The 26,101-nt window shown below is 35.5% G+C and overlaps 1 protein-coding gene across 8 annotated transcripts in view; it reads right to left on the reverse strand.

Moving 5' to 3' along the window:
- Positions 1-1,644: 1,644 nt before the first annotated feature.
- LOC124303636 (ankyrin repeat domain-containing protein 17) overlaps positions 1,645-26,101 on the reverse strand; it is a 46,993-nt gene continuing 22,536 nt past the window's right edge. For 3 of the 8 annotated variants that reach the window (XM_046761102.1, XM_046761098.1, XM_046761106.1), the window contains 18 exons: positions 23,546-23,677; positions 19,388-19,595; positions 18,911-19,297; positions 16,985-17,335; positions 16,584-16,775; positions 15,793-16,158; positions 15,547-15,701; positions 13,868-14,043; positions 13,029-13,161; positions 12,200-12,942; positions 10,917-11,237; positions 10,582-10,776; positions 10,179-10,323; positions 9,791-10,001; positions 7,897-8,720; positions 5,746-7,005; positions 2,700-2,888; positions 1,645-2,603 (listed from right to left, as the gene is read on the reverse strand). In XM_046761102.1, the coding sequence (XP_046617058.1) occupies positions 2,580-2,603; positions 2,700-2,888; positions 5,746-7,005; positions 7,897-8,720; positions 9,791-10,001; positions 10,179-10,323; positions 10,582-10,776; positions 10,917-11,237; positions 12,200-12,942; positions 13,029-13,161; positions 13,868-14,043; positions 15,547-15,701; positions 15,793-16,158; positions 16,584-16,775; positions 16,985-17,335; positions 18,911-19,297; positions 19,388-19,595; positions 23,546-23,677 (6,012 nt within the window). In that variant the 3' untranslated portion in view covers positions 1,645-2,579. The remainder of the gene's footprint in view (positions 2,604-2,699; positions 2,889-5,745; positions 7,006-7,896; positions 8,721-9,790; positions 10,002-10,178; positions 10,324-10,581; positions 10,777-10,916; positions 11,238-12,199; positions 12,943-13,028; positions 13,162-13,867; positions 14,044-15,546; positions 15,702-15,792; positions 16,159-16,583; positions 16,776-16,984; positions 17,336-18,910; positions 19,298-19,387; positions 19,596-23,545; positions 23,678-26,101) is intronic. The other 5 variants (XM_046761100.1, XM_046761105.1, XM_046761101.1 and 2 more) reach the window with 5 other exon arrangements.

Consider the following 26,101-nt stretch of genomic DNA (forward strand, 5'->3'; position numbering starts at 1 on the left):
TCGGGCAGTATCGAACACTTGCTGAAATATTTGCTAACGTCGTTTATAGCTGTACAATTAAAAACGAATGTCGTTTATATTCATGTGTATTTGGGTGGTTCGAGAAAGAATTTTTTTTTTTCTTGAAACACCCAAATGTGTATATAAAGTTCCATAGCATGTTTTACGCATCATACTGTGACTGTAGCAGCTGACGTTCTATTTATATTAAAATTGTAATAAACTTTACGTACAACAATAATGGTACTAGAAATGTGTAACAATTTAGGTTGTATTTTAATTTTGCGATAGATTGCCGATTTCAACGATAAACAATATTTAGTACCTACATGATTAAGTTGTTAATATAAAATGTCCGTGAGTACCAACATTTTGAATACCTGTCGCGACAAAATAAAATAAAATTCAACGCTTATGATATTCGTAAAAAATGCCTCTAAAAAGTGTATAGCCCCAAAACTGCGTAGGTTTTTGTATTCATTCCATATAAGTCAAAGGCAATCTTTCTCCGAGTGGTAGATTCTCTCACCTAGTGAATTGCAACAAGTTGGTTTCTTTTTTGTAAATGTCGGTCGTTTCGTAGTAGAGACTGTTTTTATAAATGAATTGTTACACTCCTGTCTATTTTTCGTAATTATTATGAAATGCAATAATTTCAGTTGCATTTTTTTAACATTTAGATTTTTCAAGACTATTACACGATTCAGTGAGTAAAAGTTATTTCGGCAATTCTCTCAACTATTGATGATAAGCAAGATTGTAGAAATTGCTTATTTAATTGAAGTTTACTGAAATTTTTTATAATACAAAAGAAACATAGTTACAGCGTTATTCGATACAACAACATTGTTTTAACAATTAAATGACATTTTTTTCAGAAAAGCAATAGTAATGGGTACAGTATAAGTTGGATAAAGATCAAATTTTCAGTATCCACATAAAATGATCAATTCAATCTTGAACGGAATACAAATCGTGTACTACCCTATGTACTACCCAAATCGGTAATAATTTTGTCAGCAGCAGAAACAGACATTACGCATTGTCACCTGAAAATATTACGAACATATTCTCTTAAAATTAGGACGTTGCTAAATAAAATGAAAACATCGTATTTGGTAATTCGTGGAGCCAGATGGAAGATATATGTAAAAGTAGTGTTCCGCCAAGCACTTTATATGTTGGTATTATTAATGCTATATCATGTATATATATCGTAAGTCTCGTGAAGTTCTGTGTTTAATGCAGAGAACATATTTTCATAAGCATACTTCCCATAGAATCATTTGTCAAGTAGCAATGATAAACTCAATGTTCGTTGTCCCATCTTCATATCAGTTTTTCGCAAGAAACACACTTTTGCTAGAGTCTTAAAAATTAGTTACGAATCTAGACCTTCAATAATATATCCCGGCGATTCAATGGTATTTCAGTGATACCGGAGCAGATAACCAAATATATTTGATGGTTAATTGGTGCATTTTCTTTCCCGTGCCCCTTTCAATATTGTTCAGCAAAATAATTATTTCAAATGATACGTAATTGAACGACTTATCCTGTAATTGTGTGGAAGCAAAAATAGTCTACTTTTGTTCCAAGCCTCTCCCAACCACTCGTCGATTTTTTTGACATTTATTTTTATGCTTTAAAAGGGGATTGTTCTTCAATTTGGTTATTTTTTTCATTCGTCAGTTTTTTTTTTTTTTTTTTTGATTTTCACTTTTTTCGCGGTATGGAAGTAATTGGAATTCCACCACAAATTAATTATTTACATAATCATGGTATATTCATATTATTTCAAATAGTTATTATATCATTCTTATAGCGAATAGTAATAGATAATCATATAGGTACTTTCAACATAAATAAATCAAAAAAGGTTATTTACTGATCATGATGAAACAGTCAATCACTGATAAAGAGCCGTTGTGCACACAATTGCTACTAGAGAAGCCAAAGGCAACATAATAATATATATTTCAATATATTTTTTTTTCTTTTACTTTTTTGTGACGAGCCTGGCAAGTATCGTAGTTTATAAAGTTAGACAGATAGGTAAACCGTCCCAATGACAGAATGAAACAGTCACCATCATCAGCATATCATTATCAATTAGCACGTACGGAGCATGCAACTATCGTGGGACAACAATCGTATTTTTATTTCATTTATTTTATTTTTAGTATTTTTCTTTCTTCATTTTTTCCATTTTTCTCATTTAACTGACGTTACGACCGTCGCATTGAACGCCGTTTAAACGAATCCTGATCGCGGTCCATCGTTAGTTCACATACGCCATATTTATTAATTATTGGTATCGAATAAGTATAGTTGATAATAGCAATAAATTGAAGTAAGGATTTACCATCTTATCACCTAGCATGACAAGTAATATGGATCTGTGTGTCAATGAATATAGGTAGTATTGTAATTTTATGTAGTTAACTAGAAACATCGCTCAATGCATGCCAGGATTTTCTTTTTTCTTTTTTTTTCTCAAATCTACTTCTACTCCATATCCCAGTACTGTCAGCCCACATGTTCTTTGAGACGAGGTATCGACGAAAGGCTTTCAAGATTTAATGCGCCCATTTGTTCCACCCCTAGGACAGCAAATAAGCAAATTATTTCTAATTAACAATACCATCCACGGTTAAAATATACAATATGGACCATTCTATCGCTTTCAGGATTCTCACCGTATGCTGTTTATCTTGCACAGAGTCGGGCATCCCCCAAGCAGGTGGTTCCATCTTAGCAGATTCATTCGGAGGTATTTCAGGTAATCCGGCAGCACCAAACTGGCCGGGTAACATAGCCAGACTTGGCATCATAGAAAGTGCAGTAGTACTTCCGTTAGGAAATGGTGGCGGATTATCCATATGACCCTATAATGCATTGGACACGTGTTAAAGGCACAGAAGTTTTCAATCTTTCTTGAACAAAGACTATTTCAAAGAATCTTTATTCTTGCCACAACATGGTATATGGGAGAAATTTTCAACTCTTCGCCTATTCATTGCTCTTTTAAGCTTCTTGATAGTGAATATCAATCGCTTAGCAGGAGAATAATGATAGGATATTTTGTTGTTTACTAAAGTCTTAACAAGGCCACAGATTTATTTTTGTATGAAAATTGATTTAAAACGTTAGAAAACTATCTCGACCCCAATCAAGTTGAAACTAAGGTACAAGTAATCAATGATCCATATTACGTATAGATAAAAATGCAGCGACAATTGAGAGTTTGAGATGAGCTACTTTTCACGTTTTCACAAATGATAGATCTTTTACTATGCACGTTACCGTGGATTTGTGACCATAAAAAGTGGATTTAGAAGTTCACCAACTTTTTCAGAATTAATACTCCATTTTTTCTCAACTTCTTTACAATTCAAGAATTGAATATGAATTCTGAAACGTGTTGAGAAATTACAAAGATTTAAATCCCACCAAGTCATTTTTTTACCTGTGACTAGATCTAAGCAATATATGTATGTGATTTTGTATGAAAATAGTACACTGTGTGGCATTCTACCTAAAGAAATTTGGAAAAACTGGTAATAAGGGGTTGTCCATAAACTGCTTAGCTCTATTTTTAAGACTTTTGGACCCCTCTCCCTCATGTAGTCCATGGTGCCCCCCCTCCCCCCCTCGCTGCCCCCCAGAAAGGCAAAATATTTGGGGAAAAAATTAAAAATTATTTAAACAAGTAGTCTTTGTTAAAGTTTCATTATTCTAAACCATCCAAAGAAACAACTGGCAAGGCTAGCCATGCATGCAGGAAAAGATTTCTTCTCAGCGTTTTCATGATATTAATATTGAACACAGAAAAATGAACTGGAATGCATCAATTAGAAAACCATGTATTGCAGACTAAGATCGCCCCCTCTCCACTTCGTATGCTTTCATCTCAACCCCCCCCCCCCCCAATCCCTTTACTATAGCCCCTACAATCGAGAATTCAACCCGAGAAAGCTACAAAGCGTTTCATTATATCAAATATCATACCCAATGGTGATCGATCAAATACATGCCTGTAGTATTTTTGACAAATAAAAAGGATTCAAAATTCGAATACCACTTTTCGTATGAGGATGAGAGAATTGATACAGAAAATAAGACTGCATGGAACATAGCACAATCCAAATCTCTAGTTAGGGAAAAAAAACCATTGAAAAAATCTTTGGCAAAGTCATTTATACCGGTGATGCGCATCACAAACGAAAAGACATTCTTATTACTATGTAATAATATTGAATCTGAAAAAATTAAAAAAATATAATCTGAGATATCAACAAGTTGAGAAAAGATTTGATAATTGGAACATTAAAAATTATTTAACTTGACTGTTTTTGAGCCAATTCAAATATTTGTGGGCTCATTTTGCTCTCTGACCAGATCGCTACAAAATGTTACGGAAAAAATCGAGAAAATCTTACATTACAGTGATAGCCATTTGTTCCACCGTACTTAAGGGGGTATTCTAGTGTAGAAATTTGAAAAAATCCATTTTTTTTTTTTTTTTTTTATTTTCAAAGCTTAACCTTTCAAGAAAGTGTCCTTAAAAGGACAAGTCAAAATTTCAATTATTTTCAGAGATATAGCTATTTTAGTGACACGTCTTCAATACTGGCTCGGCTGGAACGAATTTTACTCGAAACTTTAAACGCGTTTTTCTCAAAACTACATTTTTCAAAACGGTTGACATGATTTCTCAAGTTCTATTGAACCGATTTACTTGAAATTTGGTGAGAATCTTCTCAATACATGTCTCTATCGCACGAACTATTATTATAACGAAATAATAATTTTTACTATTTTTAAAAAATTCAGAAACGTCCAAAAAAGTCAAAAAAAACGTATTATTTTTTCGGACAGCCGTAATTTGGCAAAAAAAAATTTTTTTTCGACTTTTTTTTAGTTAGTACGATAGCTGCATTTATGTCGATTATTAATCTTTTTTTTTTTTTTTTTCTGATTTTGAAAATGCTTGCAATCGTGACAACATTGGCGCGCCATTTTTTTTGTACCCCCCACTTCAACAACTCATAGCACTTTCAATTTTGTATTTTTTGACTTGTTTTTTTTTTTTTGTAATCGTGAAATAATAATAAACGCCTGATAAAAAAATGGATGGTAAAAATATTTTTTGTTTTTTGTTTATAGCACTTCAAAAAACACCTCAAATTCATGCCTCTACACTAGAATACCCCCTTAAACAAATATATTTTTACCCACTCTGGAGATAATCTTTTGTTAAACATTTATCAGGCGATCTTTGCAGATCTTTATAGTGAATTAAATAAACCAAAAATATCGAGAATCAGATCAGCAACACCAAAGTTTGATCATTTTAAATCTTTCATTTATAAAATATATCTGCAAATCGTTGATATTTTAGCACGTATTATTCGAATTTCCTCAGATTCATTTCTGTTACATAACACAGACGTTATTGCATTCATGTTTAGTATAATTGGTGCAAATAAAATTGCTGAATGTCTTTAAAACAGTTTTTATATATTTCCAATTTTTGATTCAGGTTGTGGTCCTATTCGTCCGTAATGTCAGATTTACAAATACCTAGTCGCTGGTTAAATTTATGGCGATATTTGTTTTTGTTTCTGCACCGCATCAAATTCTTTGCCTTCGAACAGTTCAATCAGGAGCAGGAAATTTGTTATTTCAAGGGTACTGCAATATTGTTTTAACCAAGTGAACAAAGAAAATAGTAAGACATACTTGGAAAGTGGATTCCATCATTTGATGAAGTTCGACGTCAACGTTGGACATACGATTGTATGCAGTATTTGAGCGAAACATTTGATTTCTGTCCATTCCTGGAGTAAGATTAGCCCAAGATCCAACTAATTTTTCATTATTAAGCATCCAGTTCATAGAATCTGCATCACCTCCCGGTCCCATCCCCGTTGTATAATTTTTCCAAGCTCTTTCAGTACCAATCGGCCGTGGCACCTTCCGATCTTCGATTTTCAGCTGATTCATTTCTTGCTGTACCTGTGCAGGCGAGGACGGAGACATCGCCGGTGAACCTCCGTTTTCAAGGCCCGTTATCAAGTCGATACCTCCAGGCTGACCGCCCATATTTGCCAAGTGATTGGAAAATCCTATTTGACCCATCATCGGGTCCTGATGAGGAGGATAGCTGTTGTGCTGCGGCGGTGCAAAGGGCCACCGGGTTTGACCGTTTGTCGATATATTCGCGTTCGGGGTTCCCCTTGTCTGGGTCTGATATTTTCCCAAAGGATAATTGCCAAGCATCGCCAAGTTTGTGGACTGCAGGGCTGACGGAGGTGGTGCAGGTACTGCGGCAAACATGTTTGGATGAATTCCGGCACCAGCATTGAACATTGGTACTTGTGGTTTGTTGCTGATATGGAGAGAGCTTGAAAAATCCGGTGCTCTAGGGTTTAGCCTCGACATGCTGACGGTGGTGTTTACCGATGCAGATTGCGGCATCGTTTGCGTGAAGCTCTGTATGTGAGGGTGAAAAGGCATCATTGGGTGACCAGGTTGAGCCTCGTTGTTCGGCACCATTTTCAACAGGTTCGAATTCACGTTGGGATGCTCGAACCCAGCATTGTTTCCCTTGAATAATCCAACGTCCAGAGTCTGCTGCGAAGCTGATGGCATAACGTGCTGTGGCTGGTGAGGCGCGTTGTTCCTCGAGTTCATATCACCCTGAAAAACTGGCCTGTTGAATTGCGTCATACCACCTCCCATTTCAATATTTTGCTGAGGCATGACCGGACGCGCTACCGCCAGACTTCCAGGTGCTTTCGAAGGGAGCTGTGCTTCGTTATAATTCGATGACTGGTATTGAACGATACTCGGCGGTTGGATAGGGTTGTGTACTGCCGAAGGCGACACTCCACTTCCAATGCTAGTCCCCGAGGTGCTGTTGCCCCCGCTGCTTGATTTACTGGACACCGGCGAACAGACAGTCGTGCCTCTGTATCCTGGAGCTTTGGACGCATCCACCTGGAATAAAAAATGAAAATTGCCATTAACTTTCTTACTTACCTACACGGTGATATCCCGTGTACGGAAGGAAAACGCAACACATGTTCCAAAAGACGTGTCCTAATTTCCGAAATCAAACTAGAATAATTTTTTGTAAGGTTTGAAAGTTTGTGAATTTTGATATTTTCATCTATTTATTAATTGATGTCGAAATCAGAGGATTGAAAAAAAGGATCCTTCGATCAACAACCGAATTAAAAATGACAGTGAAAGCTGATAGTATATGTAGTATGAAAAATCCTCAGTCAACCTGGAGATTCTGTTTTCTGATGAACTAAATTGACAAAATTCTAGAATTTGAATTGCGGAAAATAGAGTCGATTCTACAAGATGGTGAGCAAGCATAACCGAAAGAGGTAAGGCTAAAATTTTCATTGTAATAAGAAACATAAGTATTGAAAATCCTTGCCATACAACAGATACCTCCCCGAATTTTTAAAACTACAAATAATGGATAATTGTTAGCTAATGTCTCTAATAATGATTAAAGGTTCACTGTTTGAGAAATTGTAATATTTCCGAAATCGTATGACATGAGTAATATACCCACAATACGACCCACCAATGTACAAAAGATGTAACAATCTTTTGTTTGATCAGCTTCATTCTTTTACCTTTGATTTCGAGGTAGATTTAGACATTTTTTTAATAATATCTGCCGAAAAATTTCCCTTTTTATTACAGCTATAGATTGTATTTTATTCTATCAAGTAATAAAGTCAGCTCGATTAAAGAAAAAAGGATCCTGTTTCAGATATTACAGTGGTCTTTAATTTGCGTATAAACATTATAAACATTGTAAACAATGGACACTGTCAATTCAGATTTTGTAAGATATTCAATACTAACCTGAGGAGGAATGCTGTCGATAAACTTATTGTTGGATGAACCGGAAGTGTTGACTGTTACGCCGCCACCAGCAACAGTTGCAAAATTCATTCCTTTCTGGGATTCGTTGTCCCGGCCTCCCCACATAGATTGTTGAGTAACTTTAGTAAAGGTGTCATTGAACAATGAGTACTCGAGAGGTGTGTTGGACGATTGCTGCTGTTGTTCTTGCATGGAAGGTGCGATCGGGGTGGAACTGCGTATCTGCTGCTGCTGCTGTTGCTGTTGGGGTTGTTGTTGCTGCTGTTGCATTGTCGAAGGTTGCGTCACCGATGGAGGTGAAGGCGTCACTCGTACAGAGCTTGCCGATGTTGAGACGACAGTGTTCTCTGACCCGCTCGACGTTCCTTGACCCATGGAAGGCAGAGTTCCGTTGGGACCAGGTGAAAAAGGAATTTTTCCTGGATAATGAGATGGCATTGTCGGCGGCGCGGAAAGCGTAGGCAGTGGTCGGCAGTGTTTCGGTGATGTGCTCGGTAAAGTTTGTTGCGGAGATGTCTGAGGAGTCGTCGGCGCCGTTGACGACATCACCGTAATTCCAGTAGCTGCTTGGGATGGTTTTTGTTTATGTGCAATGGATTGCAACGATGGCATAATTGTAGAAGATGTATGTGCCGAGGCAGTGATTTCCGATAGTTTTGCGGCGAATGTTTGCGTTGTACTTGTTGTTACGATCTTTGTTGCTCTCCCTGCAGTCATAATTGCGCTTGTATATGACATTGTTGTCTTTGTATTAGTCGACGAAGCTAATTGAGCCGCCGCAACGGCTTGTGCTCGTTTTTCAGCTACAAAACAAAATAGTTTTCAAATAATGGATAAAAATAATTTCTCTAGTATCAAATTTTTTTTTCTTTCCATTTTGAGGAATTTTTCTTTTCTAATTGGAGAATTTTCAAGTTTTTGATTTTATCAACAACAAATTGAAATTAATAATTCACATAAGTAGGCTGGTGAACTTAAGAAGAGCCGAAAAGCTATTATTCTATTTTACACTAGAATGCTACGTTAACTAGACTCAGGTTTCGCTGCAATTTGAAACCATTTCTGTGTCAACACATCAAGATATTCCCTTAAAGCTTAGCGTACGATTTCGTTAACGTTGAAGATTTATAACGAATTGCCCAGAAATAAAACTGACTTTTAGTATCGAAAGTACAATGCTGCTATGAATTTTGAAAAAGCTTAATTTTTTCAAAATTTTCATAAGTCATTTCAATTCCACAAATTACATAAATTTTTTCCGTGGAGTTTCATTTCAAATTTATAATTAACCCCTACAGGACCGGAAGGCCGATATATCGGCTCGAAAGTAGTGTCATCTTCGTCACCAACCCAATGACATAGATAGTAAAGTTCTAGGATTTGAAACTAAAAAGTTGAAAAAAATTTCAAAGACCGGTAAGGGTTAAATATTTACGACAAATGCAATACAGTTCATCTGTATTTGGGTATATTGTATCTCTCAAGTAACGTGCTAATAAGTGATCAATTTGTCAAAATTTATGCAGTGAAACTTGAATGGTAAAAACTGTTTCGGTTTCTGAAAACGGTTCGACTTTTTCAATTGTTAGCTAAATTCAGTCTCACCATTTCATGATTTTTGTTCTTTTTCTGTCACAGAAAACTAGTTAGAAAAGAAAAGAAAAGAAAAGAAAAGAAAAAAAAAAAAAAAAAAAAAAAAAAAAAAAAAAAAAAAAAAAAAACGCCGAAAAGAATAACTCTTTTAAAAACCTAGCTTTTTCACAATGGTCGACTTGTATTCCTAGAATACGTATATCATCTTTTTATGAATTTTAAACTCCAAGAAGTTGATCAATCCGAATATACGAATTCAAGCATATCAATTGCTTCATACCTGCTGCGACTAGTCTTGGTGCAGTTGCTCGTGGTATGGAAGCAGGAAAGGCTCCAGCAATTTTCACAGTAGATGATGGTCGAAGGGACGGTAACAATTGGCCAACAGATGCTACTCCTGGCATGTAGCCAGCTTTGTTTATCTGCGATCCTCCAACGTTGCAAACCAGACTAGGAGGTTTATTTGTTGGTCCTACTTTTGTTTTTGTAGCCTATGAAAAAATAAAACTTGTGATCAATTATGCCTGTGCAGACAATTTTGACGACAATCATCGTATTTATATTCTTATGCAAAACAATCGCAAAATTTTCGAACGCCTCGCCACGCCGTACTCTTACAACTCCAAAATTAATAGAAAAGTGAAATTGTTAAAAAATAAATAACTTACCGTGAGAGCAGGAATAGTTTTATCCCAAGACGAGGGAGTGACATTGAGCTTAGTTTTTGGTAGCATCTGCAGTATGTCAACGTCGGGGTCCTTGATCAATGTAGCTATCAGCGAGTGTGCTTGCTTCGTAGCGTCGGATGATCCCCTGAAACAAAGATTTGAAATGATACTAGGTCTTTCAAGGGTTTTATAATGTCAAATGAAATTCGACTCGTGAAGTATCCGTCTTTAGACGCATGTTTAATGCTTTCTGCAGTTCTCATGGAAAAAGAATGCCAGTCTACGCATTCATTTATTTTGCATCATCAAAAGCTCGTTCCACAATCTTATAAATATCCAAGACTATAGTAAGTCACTCACATCCAAGTTCATTTATCGAAAATTTCACAGATAATTTACTTACTTTATCGTTATAATTCTTTCACCCTGGCCTTTACTCTGCTTCTCGACTTCGATGTGCGCTCCAGTTGCACCGCGAATGGCGTTTATGTTACTGCCCCCTCTACCAATTACCCTACTAATGGCATTCAAAGGGACAGAGACTTTCTTCGAACGGAACGGTGAGTTCATAAATCTTCCAGAGTCATCAGATTGTCCCCTGTTAAATAAGAGCAACCATATTTTAGTAATAAACAAAAACAAAACGATCGAAAATATTTGGCTAATAAAAAATTCTTTTTTCGCTTCAAGTTGAGGTAAAAAAAATAAATGGTCAATTTATAACAATCTTGTGCTTACTTTCGAACAACTTCTTTCCAGCCTTCATCCCGTTTCCCACCCTGTTTGGGGCTGGTAGAATTATTAGACTTGATAGAGGTATTAAGACTGTCGTTATCATACTGAATACTGTAAGACTTTTTCCCCTTGCCCGGCATGTACGTCTCGTTACCAGTGGCTTCGAAATCTTCCCTATCGGCTGGATGCCTTGATGACTCAAATACAAGTTGCCCTTTGAGTTTTCGCTCACTCGAACTAACCGCCGCTGCTGTGGCTGCCCTTGTATTGGACACAGATGGAGAAGTGCTAGGCATTCCACCAATATCATTTGATGATACTCTTCTGCAAAAAAAAAAAACTTTTCGTTAAACCTAATTACTTTCGTTTTAGAGTACAATTAGTTTTTCACTTTCCACACGTTTCTCTTGAGTTTTTGGTTAGATACAATAGGACACATTCAAACTGGTAAAAAAATAAGAAATAACGTTATGGAGGTAGCTCAATTGTGACCGACCCAACTTTCTCGCATTTGTGATCATTGTAACACAGAACTTTGAAGGAAAAATATTTCTGGTCTTCATATGTACATAAATTAGAATATTTCGAAATGAATAGGTGGTATTTTTTCAATTCTGTTACAAATGATAATTGTAAAAATTGTAAGCATCCACACTTTCACTATTTTTGATATATGATAGATATACTGTAGCATGGATGAGATCATGCAGTGACTCTTTTCAACCTATTATATCTGCTTCGACTTTGTTTGAATGGAAAACTAAAATATACGGCCAAATTATTTTTCCCTCAAGTACTGAAAGATGAAATGTACAAAATTGAAGAAACTTTCCAATTAGTACGCCACATCTGGTCTTTCGCATGCGCAAAACCAACATAACTTGCGATTCAAGCGCAACTTCGGGTGTTATTTGTAACCCGTTGCATATTGGAAAATTGACTCATGTGTCTATCAGTACAATTCTGACTTGCTGCGGGCCATAATTTTTTACGACATCAAGGAACAAGGACCGTATTTACTTAATTTCCACAAGCTGGACCGTTCCAAATATAAATAATCTTAAATTTGATTTCCACGAAAAACTTATAGGATATCTGTGGCTGCTTATTACGTGAATATTTGTGTTAGTTACATTGACCCATACAAGCCTCTACTAAAGTCTCTGCATCATCTGTTACAGCTATTTACAAACGCAACCACACATCTTTGCAAACATAGGGAATAGACGTAGAGTAAATTTACGATAAAAATGTATATTTAAGCTGTGAGAACGGATTTGGCTTACTTGTCAAAGTTACTACTCTGCGACTTTGTTGGCGTGATTGAATTGTGGGGTATATTTGAACTAGGCGCTAGAAGTGCCTTCGGGGATCTGTGAGGCGACAATTCTTTTTCGTTATTGCTTGGGCTACTACTTTTCTTCTTTTTCTTATCCTTCTTCTTCTCTCTAGCTTTGACATCGTTACTGCTACAGCTACCTTGACTATTGGCATCAATACCGCTGTCCCCTTCCTCTTTATCAGGATCTTCGGGACTTCTGTTTACCGGAGAAGGTACATGTTCCATCCTTTCGCAATTATCTCCACCCTCCCTTTCGCTATCCTCACCTCTATCTCCTTCTTCATCTCCTGATTTTTTACTACCATCTTCTTTGTCTTCGTAAATCGTTTCGTTTTTCTTATTCTCTTCATGAAGTTTTCGTTTCTCCTCTTTTTTCTCAAGTTTCTTTTTCTTTTTTCGTTCGCGTCTACGTGCCGCAGCTGCTTTCTTCGACTCCTCTCTCGTTTTCTCCATGTCGAGCTCTTCCAAAAGTATAGTTGCATTTTTATTCGCCTTCGCAGCCTGTGTCTCCTTGGCAGCTCGGATTATTTTTACGCATTCTTGACATTTCTCTAGCAGCTCTTTATCACTGACGGTTGCTATATACCTTGTCATCTCCTGATCACTTGGGAATTGGGTTACATGATTTACCATCCATTTCACCACTTTTATGTGACCTTTGCGAAATGCTGCCATCAAACAAGATACCTGAAATCACATTCACAAGTATCAATTTTAATCAAGAAAGCACGACTGGAGTGCTTGGAAGCACTGTAGTATTTTAGGTGTCTTACCTTTCGGTTATCCTGCGAATCAATGTCTGCACCCGCATGATGAAGTAGATCAACAACATTGAGATGACCTCCATTCGCCGCGAGCCATAAAGGACTGTTACCTTTTTTATTTTTAACTTCCACTTGCGTCCCTCTAAGGACAGAATGATCATTGTTTAATAATTACTTTAACCACATGCTGAGCTGCCTAGTTCGTAACAAAACATGAAATAATTCAACTAATAATAAATAGGAATTTCTACTGGGAATTAGTCATAAAGTGTAATTTATTCCGACACTTCAAGTAATATTTGACTTACGCTTAGCCAAATACGGAACCCTTGGAAATGTTTCCCAAAGGCAGTATTGGGCACTGCCTAATTAAATTTGTAATTATATTACGTTCGTGTCCTTCAATTAGGACAAAGTAAAATACAAATCATATTTGTATCTTTATGTAAGACATACTTTATCATATATAAACTTAATTATAGTTAGCACATCAAATCTAAATTAAATTATATGTTTTTCTAAAAAATAAAACAAAAAGAAAACCTATATAATTTATAATTTATTTCGACTTAATTACAAGTTATATTTGTAATTTGCAATTTGTATTTGATTAATTGAAATCGCATCCTCTCCCTCTCAATCGTGCGCTTAGGATAAATATTTAAAACTAAGCAACACTTTTAAAATGTTTCGTCAAACTTTCCTTCACAACATGTATATATATACATATAAGATATATATATATATGTGTGTGTATATATATATATATATATTTGTGGAGGTATTAAAATTTAGAGTTGTTTGATGACAAACAATTGTAATCTGTAAAGTCTGATATTTTCACTTACCGAGAGAGTAGTAATTCTACAAATCGGCAGTGACCCTTGTCAGCTGCGATGGTGAGTGCAGTATCTCGAGAAGAGGGTACTGGAGTAGCATTTACGTCCGCACCCTTAGTGAGTAGGACTCGCCCTACTTCTACATATCCGCCACTGGCAGCCTCCATCAACGGTGTCAATCCCGTCTAAAAATAATTATGCAATGACTCGTAAACCATACAGATATTGTTGTCAAAATTATTTTTCATCCAGATCAGATCGCATAGTTTATTTTAAGGAAACATCAGATGTACCGTCAGGTCAAAAACAGTATAACCACGAAAACATCATAAAATACTAATTTTAAAAATGTCACTGGTGTTAGTGATAGAGTTAGGTTCTTTAGCTAACCATGTACCTATTTTCTGGAAAAGCCAGATCATGTCACCCGAAAATCATTAGTGCCCTTCATATTACATAATCCTTAGATCTTTGTCAAGTGCGCTTTGTATTATGTTGAATACAAATATTGTTATTGTTACTATTACCACTATGTTATTGTTCTTGTTATTATTTATCTATTTACTTAAAAGTGCATGTATTTATTTGCAGATAAAGTTTATGTAAACATGAAGAGCTCGACTAGGGCAGATTACAGGCAATAGCAATAGTGTAGTATTTGCGGGTATTTGGAAGAAGTGACTAGAAACCGATTAGAATGAACCTGGTGTCGCAGTAAATATTTTGTGATTTATCTGATGCTCTACTATATATCTGAAAAGTGCATGTATTGCATTTGTCAACAGCTGATAAAGATAAGTTTCGGAATGTCTATTTCATTGATTATTATAGGAAGACAATTGTCAACTAGCTGCGACACGTGATATGAGTAATCAGTTCAGTTGCAGGTGCCACAACTTTCTAAAAATTTTCACTTTGCAGAACTTTTTTAAATTCTATTTTGCTTTATGTCATGGGAATAGACTTTTATAAATATGTAACTGCAGGGCGAAGTTCAATGTTGCTTGATTGAGAACGGCATTGCCTGTTTCCTGCACTCGGTATGCACTGTGCAATATTGATGTAGATGTAGGAGACTGAAATTTGTTTGCAGTGAGCATTAAACAGAAAACGCTGAGTTATCGGTAATGGAGTTGTTGTATGGCACATGTTTATTCAAGCTTGAATGTTACTTGCATATAATGATTAGTGAGTCAATTATAAGAAAGAATAAAACATTCAGGAACGAAAATAAGTATTCTTTTATTAGGTATGTTCTTTTCTTCCTTAAATTGCCAACAGACTCCAATACGGAGTGAACCTTCCACTAGAAAAGTCCGATGATCATGTGAATACGTAACATCTACTAAAATCTCTCAACGTGATACTACCATCGCCTGTGATGAAAATTTGGAACACTCAAATAGGTAATTTGTTTCAACAACAGTTTCGTTAAGAAAAACGAAATCATCTCAATAGGCAGAAAAAGTTCTACAAAGACTCCTTGAATAGTTCCATCCACGATCAAATTGATATCTCGATTCGTTAACCAAACCGAATTGTTGGCTAAAATCTTTTATTCGCGTCTTAGCCAATCGTCGAAATATCCTATTGGATCGTTCATCATGAATCATCAACTGAATACGTTGGAGCATAGGGTAAAAGTGATAGCATTATTAGTAATTATGCTTGTGCGTATTAAAGATTACCTTTGCTCGATGCTCTACATTGGCTTTACGATCAAGCAGAAGACTGACAACCTCGTGTCTTCCTTGGAAGCAAGCAAGGGTCAATGCAGTGTTACGATTCGTCTCAATCTGAGCGTTGATATCACTACCCATATCCAGTAGTAGCTTTACCGCAGCTAAAAATTGGGAAGTCAATCAACATTTTTTACGCTCTTCTACACAACGGCAGTACCAGAAATAGCATCGTGTCAAAAGAAAGTGAATTACCCGTATGTCCATTCATGGCAGCAAGCATTAGGGGGGAAATGCCCAGCTTGGACCCGGTTCGGGAATTAATTTCGGCTCCATGGCTAAGCAAAAGTTTGATAATATTGACGTAGCCTCCTGAAGCTGCTAGACTAAGCGGCGTGTAGTCCGAGACATTGCGATGCTCTTTGTTGGCGGATCGGTTCAGCAGTAGCTCGACCACCTCGTACCTTCCTCCGCTACACGCCAGAGAAAGGGGAGTATCCTTGGTACGTTCCGATTGAGCCTCTATATCTGCGCCATGGTTCAATAGGATCTCCACTACCTTCTCATGCCCGGCAGTCGCAGCCAATATCAGTGGTGTGAAACCTTTTTTGTCTCTATGTTCTGCAAAAATTGAGACGCTGGTTCAGCAACAATTAATTCCAGAATTTTCCAAAAATAACCAACACTTCTGATTGAATACAATCATTCATATGGAATAATGTTTAGAGACAGACTGTCCGATTGCACAAAAAGATTGATAATCGATGAGTTTGAACTTGATCGTCACAGAATACGTTGTGGCTACTATGAGTCCTTTCGAGTATTGTTAAGGAGCAACTGAATTCTTGAAGTCTACATCTTGTAGAAATACCAAGGGCCTTTGTAACATTATATGCGTACAATTCAAACTTTTTATTTACGCACAAGACTCAAATAAGGCATAATTTTTAAATTTGATATACTTTGAAAACAACAAAAAAACTTTATTTTCCTGGGTCTATTTATAAGTCACGTTAACAAACCGAGTTGAAGCTGATTGTACTTACCGATATCAGCGCCACGGCTCAAAAGTAATTCAACAAGTTCTTCATGTCCACCAGCACAAGCTAATGTCAGGGCAGTGTCATGATTGCTGTCTGTTTCAGAATCTACATCCATACAAGAGAATGGAGCAGGAGGTACTTGATTCGGTGCGTAACTGCCAACCGTTGGTACACCAGTCGTGTATTGGCCTGCTACTATAAGTACCAAATTGAAGGAAATTTATAAGAATACGTTGGAAAAAATAGTATAGGTATGAATGAGTAAAATATAAGAAACGCATTATGGGTAATATGCAGAAGAATTGAGTTGGACATTTCAAAGGAGAAGAAAGACTGTATTGATACACCACAAGTCAATAAAATCCCTAGCAGAAAGCGATATTATACTTGTATGCAAAACAAACCTGCAGCAGGATCAAGCTGATAGCTTTGTGCAGGGAAATTAGCTCCTTGTTGTTGTACTGGAGGAGTAGCGGTTTGTTGTTGACAAGATTGTTGTTGATTTAGAAGCGGGAATCGACCCTTCTTGCCTTTTCCAGTAATAGCAGTGTTTCCAGTAACAGTGCATGCCTGCTTCTTGTCATTAGCGGTGGTGGCCAATGTTGCAGAAGCAGCTGGTGCCTGAGTTTGTGTTGCTACTTGTACGTGATGAGTGCTACAAGCTGTGGACTGTGTATAGCTGTTCGGAGATTGAGGTAGGCTATCTACTACGGCGCTAGCGACAGTGGCGGGTGGCAATGTTTGCGTAGGAAATGCTATAATCAAAAACATTGCGTGTTTACTAAAACGAATCCACGTATTAATAATATACAGAAAAAAAAGAAATCGAAAAAGAAATAATTGTTGAACAACATTTTTGATGGGAGAAACTCGTGAATGCCATTTCAAAGAGACATAGGGATAACAAAGTTTAGTATACATCGAATCAGGTGGTAGTTTGCTTTCCAATTCGCCAACTTTCTCCCATTTTCGCTGAAGGAAATTCATACTTTATTTCTAATGTTTGAAAAAAAATCAAAATTTTACAATATTTACATGGTTTTCTATTTTTTAGAACAATAAAAAAAAAAAAAAAGAATCAGCGATTTTAACTTGATAAGATACCGTAAATACATTCGGTATCGCTGCAATTCTCTCAGAATTAAATAACAGCTTTCATTTTTTTTTTTAGTTGCTTGTGATAAAACATTATTCTCTCGCCTTACTAAGTGTCGTGAAACACTTAGCAACGTGCGATACTCTCTATGTTTTTTTTTTAGTCGTGAAACGAAATTCTCAAGTCTTAAATACATTTCAAATTCTGCATATCCGACATTAAGGTTTGAAAATGAAACAATGTTTTACTTATAAATTCGAAACTACTAGACTTGGACTTTTCTTGCTAGTTATTTTTCCTGCAAACTAATAAAAAAGAATATTTCTACGCAGAATCAATATTGATGGGGTGACTGTTCATTGAGAAGAAACATGCCGTAACTTTGCAAAATGTTAATAATTTGCATTCTACTAGATTGAGAATTTCAAAAAATGTTTATTTATTTGAAACTTGAATGATTCTTTTTACTTGCAATTATTTGGCATAAAAAGTAAATAAATAATATAAAGCTCTGTTAGATAAACAATAACGACCATGCTCTTTGGTTGGAGGAATAAGATGCTGACACTTCCAATTTTGCCTATTGCTATGTCAGTAATGAATAATACAAAGGAATGGTTTGAACGACCATGGACAGAAGATGATTAATTTTTTTCAACCAAAAACAACGTAAGAATATACATTTTTATTCTATTGATTTCAAGTGCCTATCTATTGTCCGAGAACGTGCAAATTGTTACTTTGCAAATATTTAAAAAATTAATTACCATGAACGTGTTGTTTAATCAAGTTCCAAATTAAAAATTGCTAAATAAGTAAGAAACCGTGAAATTTGCGTAACGTAATTTATGGAAGGCCCCTTATATTTAAGAACCATCCAATTTAATTTCCATGGAAAAAAGTCTCGAATTGCCCAATAGTACAGAACAATGAAGTAAAAATACTATGGAATACCTACAAATTTATCATCTTGTGGAGATAGGAAGTAAAAAGATATTCACAGTATAAAATTCTGAGAGAACTTCTAAGAGATTTCCGAAATTGCTTACTTTTACCCAATTTTCCTACTTATTACTCGAACCCCATTAAATTCTCTCGATTTGCTTAGAGATCCAAATTTTCCAAAACAATCACCACCCTGAGTTTGCGTTAGAGAATAAAAGTAAAACCCAGAAATAAAGAAATAGCATGGAATCCATAAAATATACAACTGTTATGCACAATTAATGCTTACACAATTGAGACGACTGTAGAAGTAGTTGAGACTGAAAAGCATCACCAGCGATCATTTGCATACCGGCTTGAAGGCCTGCTTGAAAACCGCTCAGTCGATCGTTTAGCATTTGATTTTGTAGGGGCTGCGTACCAGTTAATTGTAATCCTGCTGATATATCTGCTTGGATTTGTACACCTGTGCTTGTTACTTGAAGCGACGGCAGCGTTGGCAAAGAAACCGACGGTCCCGATGGTACGGGGACGGCAAAATATTCTCTGGTAGTATGGGGTGGACTAATAGCTTGTTGCATCATTTGACCAGGTTGGTGTTGCTGCTGTTGTTGCAACTGTTGATGAATCTCTTTGCTAGTCGCTTCAAGCTTCATCTTTTCTTGATCCTCCGCTGCTATTGGTTACAAAAATTAACATTTCATCGCAAAAATGGCAATCATTTGTAACGTAATAATTGAAGATAAGAAATGAGATTTTCACTCACCATTCGCAACATCATCTAGGCTAAAGGATTCGAATATTTCAGCAACATCGTCAATAGGTATCTGCGTTCCATCTTCCAGCTTCAAAATTTTTTCATCTGTAGCTAACGCTTTGGCCTTTTGTGCAGCAGCGAAAAATGGGCAAGCCCCTTCTCTATGCAACCTGGCCAGTTCAGGATCCATCTGTTCAGGAAGGTTTTGTTGTGGTGCCTGCTCAACAATGATATTTAAAATTGTATCAGTGGAATCGCCACAGCTTGTTAGTTTAATTTTAACGTGACCAAATTATACTTCAATTTACTAAATAGAAAGAAATAGAAAAAAGAAAAAGCGAAACTAGAATAAAAGGCCACATAAGCTACTATGACAAATTTTAGTTGCCGTTTATGTGATCTGTTTCGTAATCTTAATACTGTATTAATACTGTATAAAGCATTGTGTTTAATCAGCATCCAAAGTAAAAAAAAAAAAAAAAAATCGTTCGTACAAACCGTGAATGTACAATAGCACTGAAAAAATCGTTTTTTTGTCAGTCATTTTCTCGAAGATGAATTGCTGTATTAACCCTTTCAGTCATAGTGGGTCCGCTACTGTCCCACCTTTTAAAAAATCACCTCAGAGCTCTAATATTGAACCAAGGCCTCTGAAAAACCGTATCTAGGGGTTTTTTGAGTCGCTGATCACGAATATGAGGTCAGATTTTGATAATTCAAAATGGTGGATCCGCTATAGTCGATCCAATTGGGCAATGTGTCAATAAAAATTTCAATCACGTAAAATCTTACTTTATCAGGAATATTCCTTCAAATATACATTAGAAATAAATATTTCAGTTAATTTGACATGAAATTTGAGATAATTAAAATCCGTGGTTCTTCATCATTATCATTGATATATATATATATATGTGCGTGCGGGCGTCATATTAGGTATATTGAAAAAAAAACAAGTAGAAGAAAAAAACAATAAAAAAAAAACAAAAAACAAAATAAAAAACACCAAAAAAAAATCAAAAAATCAAAAAACACGAAAAATAAAAGAAAAAACACAAAAAACAGAAAACAAACAAAAAAGTGGAACTAGATGCTCTCCACGTCCTCGTCGTTAGTTCCGGGTAGGGCTAAGAGAGAGACACGAATATAGACAAAGAAAGATAAGATGGCATTTGCCATCTTGGATTTAGAAATTATGAAGTTATGATTTCAGATTCGTGATCAGCCATTCCAAAATCTCCCAAATGACTAAATTCGAGCCAAAATATTGAGCAGAAAAATATAAGATATAAAACTTGACGTCCACCATATCGGATCCGCCATTTTGAATTTTGAAAATCGAATGCCAGATTCGTAATCAACGACCCCGAAAACCCCTGAGTACAAAGTTTTAGAAGAATTAATAAGTATTTGGAATTCCACGTCCGCCATATTGGATCCGCCATTTTCAATTTTGAAAATCTAATGCCGGATTCGTAATCAGCGACCCCGAAAACCCCTGAGTACAAAGTTTCAGAAGAATTAATAAGTATTTGGAATTTCACGTCCGCCATATTGGATCCGCCATTTTTAATTTTGAAAATCTAATGCCGGATTCGTAATCAGCGACCCCGAAAACCCCCGAGTACCAATTTTCATCGAAATCGGTGCAGATGAAAAATGCATGACTGAAAGGGTTAAACCAGGGTTTAGGCCATTTAAAAGCGCTTCAAAAATACTAAAAAGTATTTTTTGATTATTCAAAAAAATTAATTTATCAATTCTTCGGATAGTTTTTTGGTTCTCCTGGAAAATCATAATGTTGGCGCTTACACCGTTTGGCCGTGCCACCCTTCATTTCTAAAACTAACTTAGACACTCTGATTACCATTAGCTGCCGGAATTAAATTTAATTATGAAATTTGAGAAATTAAAAATCTCATCATGGAATCAAATATTGCTTGGTTTTAATTGACACAGTTTTGTTAGAAATCAAGTGCCAATTGCTAATCAAGTCAAGTTGCAAGTCACAACGACATACACAGACTATTGAGTTAGCTGAAACTATAGAATCGATAGATGAAAATGTTGATAATTATTTCGACTGGTAAATCAAGCCCTCATACTTATGTTTTATCACTTAGAAGTACGAAATTGATAGATATGGAGAATCTAAGCATTCATAAAAAGTTCTGAAATATTCATAGATTAGGACGAATTTCAGATCGAAATCTGTATTGCTGCGTGTAACGAGGTGGTAAGAAAACTGTAATTATTGTTCGTAACTAGATAATATCATACTTTTAAAGGTTCTAGAAGTTTCTCTGCAAACATAAATGACATTAAGTGCATAGGAATACATTGCATTTCAATTTGAAAACTGCGTATTTTTGTCATCCATATAAAAAATGACTAGTCAGTTATGCTGATTCCTTTTTTCAACATGACATGGCGGTAAAAAATTATACTGCAAAAATTAATATACAACCGCATTTGTACACTTCAAAATGCATTAAGAAAAGAAAAAAAAAAATATATATATGTATATATATATATATTACAATAAAATTTAACTCGGTTTTTGACTACTCAGCAATTACAAAATTCCAAGATCGTGTTGTGTCCACAAATGCCAAACCATATCAGTTTTAATACTTGTTTTAAACAGTTTTAAAACAGTAATTTGTATAATGTTGCAAAGCATTTACAAGGTTTTACATCGGTAAAAAACTTAAAATAAATAAACAATTTTACCACGTATGTAATGTCAATTTGTATTGAAAAAAAAAACATTCCAATTGTAATTCATTTGAATGAAATTGTGGGTACTGATTTTCATTGGGCGCATAGTTGACTTGACACTTTTTTCTAAAACCTTCGACTTTTCACTACCTTACATTAATCTTAAGCATGATGGGACGCATCCCCTCTGAAGAAAAAGTTATGAAAAAAAAAGAAAAAAAAAAAAAAATATCCATTCAACAAATCTGCAACAGTGATATTTGTACCAACAATGGCAATGAAACAACACGAATGGAATAACTTCTCTACTGTGTAGTAAAAATGATGTGGAGAAAATTTAAATAACACAATCCAAGATATCTGCAATTGAAGAAAAGATTTTATAACCAGAACATTCATAATGCTCTCATGCTCTGGTTTTTTTTTTTTGAACTGAATCGAATGCTCTTAGGCTTACTTTGTTCACCATCGATATGCCCGATGATCGTGTACAAAAAAATTTTACAAACTATCAATTCCAGAATGGATAGAAATACGATCATACATTTGAAAGATAGAATTTGAAAATACATTTGAGCGTTGTAACTATACTTATCTAAACTTATTTTATAATTATATTGACTAAATCTCACTGTAACGCGAGATTTCTTGAATGTTTTTCAGACAATTTAAAAGGACCTAATCAACGAAAAAAAGAGCCCAAAACATTAGAGCCAGATCGAAAACACCAGTCTGAGCATTTTCAACGTTCTATTTATAAAACCTTGTATTATTGGTATCTTAGCAACTTGTGTTATTCAAATTTGCTCGGTAGCATTTCCATTGCATGGTAGGGATGGTGTTTCATTTGTGTTTACCATCATTGGCACAAATACAGTCTGTGTCACAAGAGTGAGGGCAGTGTTACTCCTATAAAAAAAAGTAATACATCATTTCAGTTAATTTTTAGAAATTGTATTCTTTGTAGGAGTAACGCTGTTCACACTATTATGCCACAATCTGTAAAACTGCTGAAAATTTTCCCAGAATTTTTAATTCAAACTATGTGAATCATTCATTCTCCGGATATTTCAATTATTTTATCAACAGGTATCAGCATAATGTGTAAAAATGACTAGTTTGTGAACGTCGTACTTATACAAAAATCATATTTTGCGCAGCAATTTCAGTTTTTGAATCTTGTTGCATGGATTTCGACAAAATGTTAAAATAAATAATGCTCATACAGACAAACTCGTAGCTTCTAAGTGTATTCCAGGATTTTTTTAAAGCAACTCTTACTCACTTAGACCCAATATGCTACATAATTGTTTTTTAGAACGACAATATAATCTGAGGAAATGAAAAATCTTTATTAGATAGGTCAACCGCGATATAGCATACAGGCAAGCAACAGGGCTAAAAGGGTGAGGAAAAGGGTTACACTCTAACACGAGTATAATATACCTGGCTGTGAAGATTGTGGGTGTGAGTAGGGTGGAGGTGAGCCATCAGCTGAGTGGGCATCGCTATGCTGCCTCCACAGCCACCCTCAACACCCCCGATACCACCCTGTTGTTGCTGTGGTTGTTGCTGAACCTACATATAGATCAAGAAAACTCTCATATGCAGATCTCTCCGTAAAGAATGTCTCAATAACTATAGTCTAAAAGTAATATTGGTTTTGTTCTCTATGTGCGAATACGAATATAAATGCCACTTGTGACAAAACGTGATCATTTTGATCGGATAGATAAGCGAGGCCGTAGGCAAGATTGCTGAAAGAATAATGGGTCCTGCTGCCTGAATCGAAAGTTCGAAAAAGAGAAGGAACCGATTATAAACTCTCCAGCAGTGTTATTTGTACGAATGATAGTGTACACGAACAAAAGAACATCCCTACTATGTAATAAGAATGATTCTGACCAAATTCGAATAACACAAGCTATCCACCATTTGAGTAAAGATTTTATAATTAGAATGTCTAGTTAGAATCGGATGCTTTTAAATTGTGTGAAAAACATTCAAGATAACTTACGTTATAGTGTAGTTATAATATATAAATGTAACTTTTGATTAATATTCTTGCATTGTACTTATGCAAATTATCTATTTTTAAGAACACCGGAGACATAGGAGAACTATTTGTACGTTCCTTTCCAAGCCTCCTCCAGAAATTTATATGGTGAATGTAACTTTTGAGCTTGAAAACATTGGAATCGGATAAAACAATACCAGAGTGTAATCGGCGTTTTGATTATAATACCTGTTCTTGAATGGTTGATATTTTAGCTTGCATTAATAGAATTTGCTCAAATTCATTTCTATCACATAGCCTGGATGTTACGTTATTTTCGTTTACTAGCATTAGTGAAAATATCATTGTTGGAAATTTTTCGTAAATTGATTTTCTAGTCTTTTAACTTTTAATCTAGACAATGAGGTTTGTTCATCCTCAAACGAATATCGGTTGCAGCCGCAGGCAAAGCTTGGACTAGCAGAGAATCAGCACGAGCTGTCCTGCCTGATGTCAGCCGAATACTAGACTCGTGATCTAAAAAGATACAATGATGCTATTTGTCAGAAATCCACCGATGGTGGAACCACCAATGCAAAGTGTCTGCACTATTCATCGCTACAGAAAAACCTTTAAAGCTGATAACTGAGTCTTCCACAGGCCAAAATGACTTGTTCGGGAGTGCTTTTCCTATCAATACCTGCAGATTCTAAATGATTTTTAAAGAGGCAAGAAGAGACAAAGAGAAATTGCCTGGCCGAAATGTGATTGCACTGGGGTATATTATTCGACTCTTGTAAATGAAGGTGGCCCCACGTTTACATCCTTCAACAAATCGATTACCTACATATTTTTACATGTATTCTATACATACTGCTACCATATGGAGATTTTTTTATTTTCCAATGTATAAAAATTATGGTAAAATAAATGAAACAGTAGATAATACCGCACATATTTTACAACTCTGCGTTTAGGTTAAGAAAAAGCTAGACAGAAGCGAGGGCAGAGAAAAATCAGCTTCAAATAACTCCAGAAGTAGATGAAATTATAATATATGATTTTTGCATGGCTTGAATACATTAATATTACATTTGTGAAAAATTGCGGTATTTTCAAGAGTGTAACTTCAACAGGGCGGCAAAAAATCAACTAAGAGTTATCGCTGTTGTGTTTTTATGAAGTCTAAATGATATCCATGAAAACCTCTGCAACCATCTGTAAGACACTATGAATCATTTTATCTATAATATTTATCCTAATCTGTTCTCGGTTTATGAGTTTTCACAACAATAACAAGAGGGAGTCATTCGATTCTTTTGAGGAAAAATTTTGCCAAGCAATCAATAATCGTAAGTCCTACAACCTAGATAATTCCTTTTGTTCAACTTGAGCTTAAAACTATAAACCATTCGATTGTATTTGAATTTTTGCGTGAAAAATCGGCTGATACCCTAAAAGTTCTAATAATAGTAAATTGGAAATGTGTTTTCATTTTGGTCCAACTTAACACAAACAATTACTTGAATACGCATTACATAAAATATAATTTCTGGAAATTTATCTACTCGTAAGAGGCTTGTGTACAACCTAGTGAAAGCTTTCTCTTTGGATTGTCGAAAAATATAGCAAAATCTTGCGAATTTTGTTGCTAAATATACTGGCAGGGTCATTTATTCAACGTCATGATAACGACTGACACAGTTGTTCTTTTCATTTTTGGGGAAAACAGAAATTAAAAAAAAAAGCAGCTGATCGCTTTTAAGTATACTTAAAAATTGGAATGAACAATGAATGTAAATACCTAAAAAGTCTTAACTTTGTTATCTCCAGTGATATAGGGTAATGAATCCAAATTTACTGCGCTGTTTTGTAATAACTATTTAAGTTGCCAAATAAAAGAGTGTAAATAAGTTGGTACAGTAGAAGCTCGATTATTTAAACGACTGTCATTTGCACCCTTCCTAATCCAAACTGTGACTGTATCTACACGAAAGTTAGCCTGA

Source organism: Neodiprion virginianus, chromosome 4, assembly GCF_021901495.1.
Source record: "Neodiprion virginianus isolate iyNeoVirg1 chromosome 4, iyNeoVirg1.1, whole genome shotgun sequence".
In the NCBI taxonomy this organism is placed as follows: domain Eukaryota; kingdom Metazoa; phylum Arthropoda; class Insecta; order Hymenoptera; family Diprionidae; genus Neodiprion; species Neodiprion virginianus.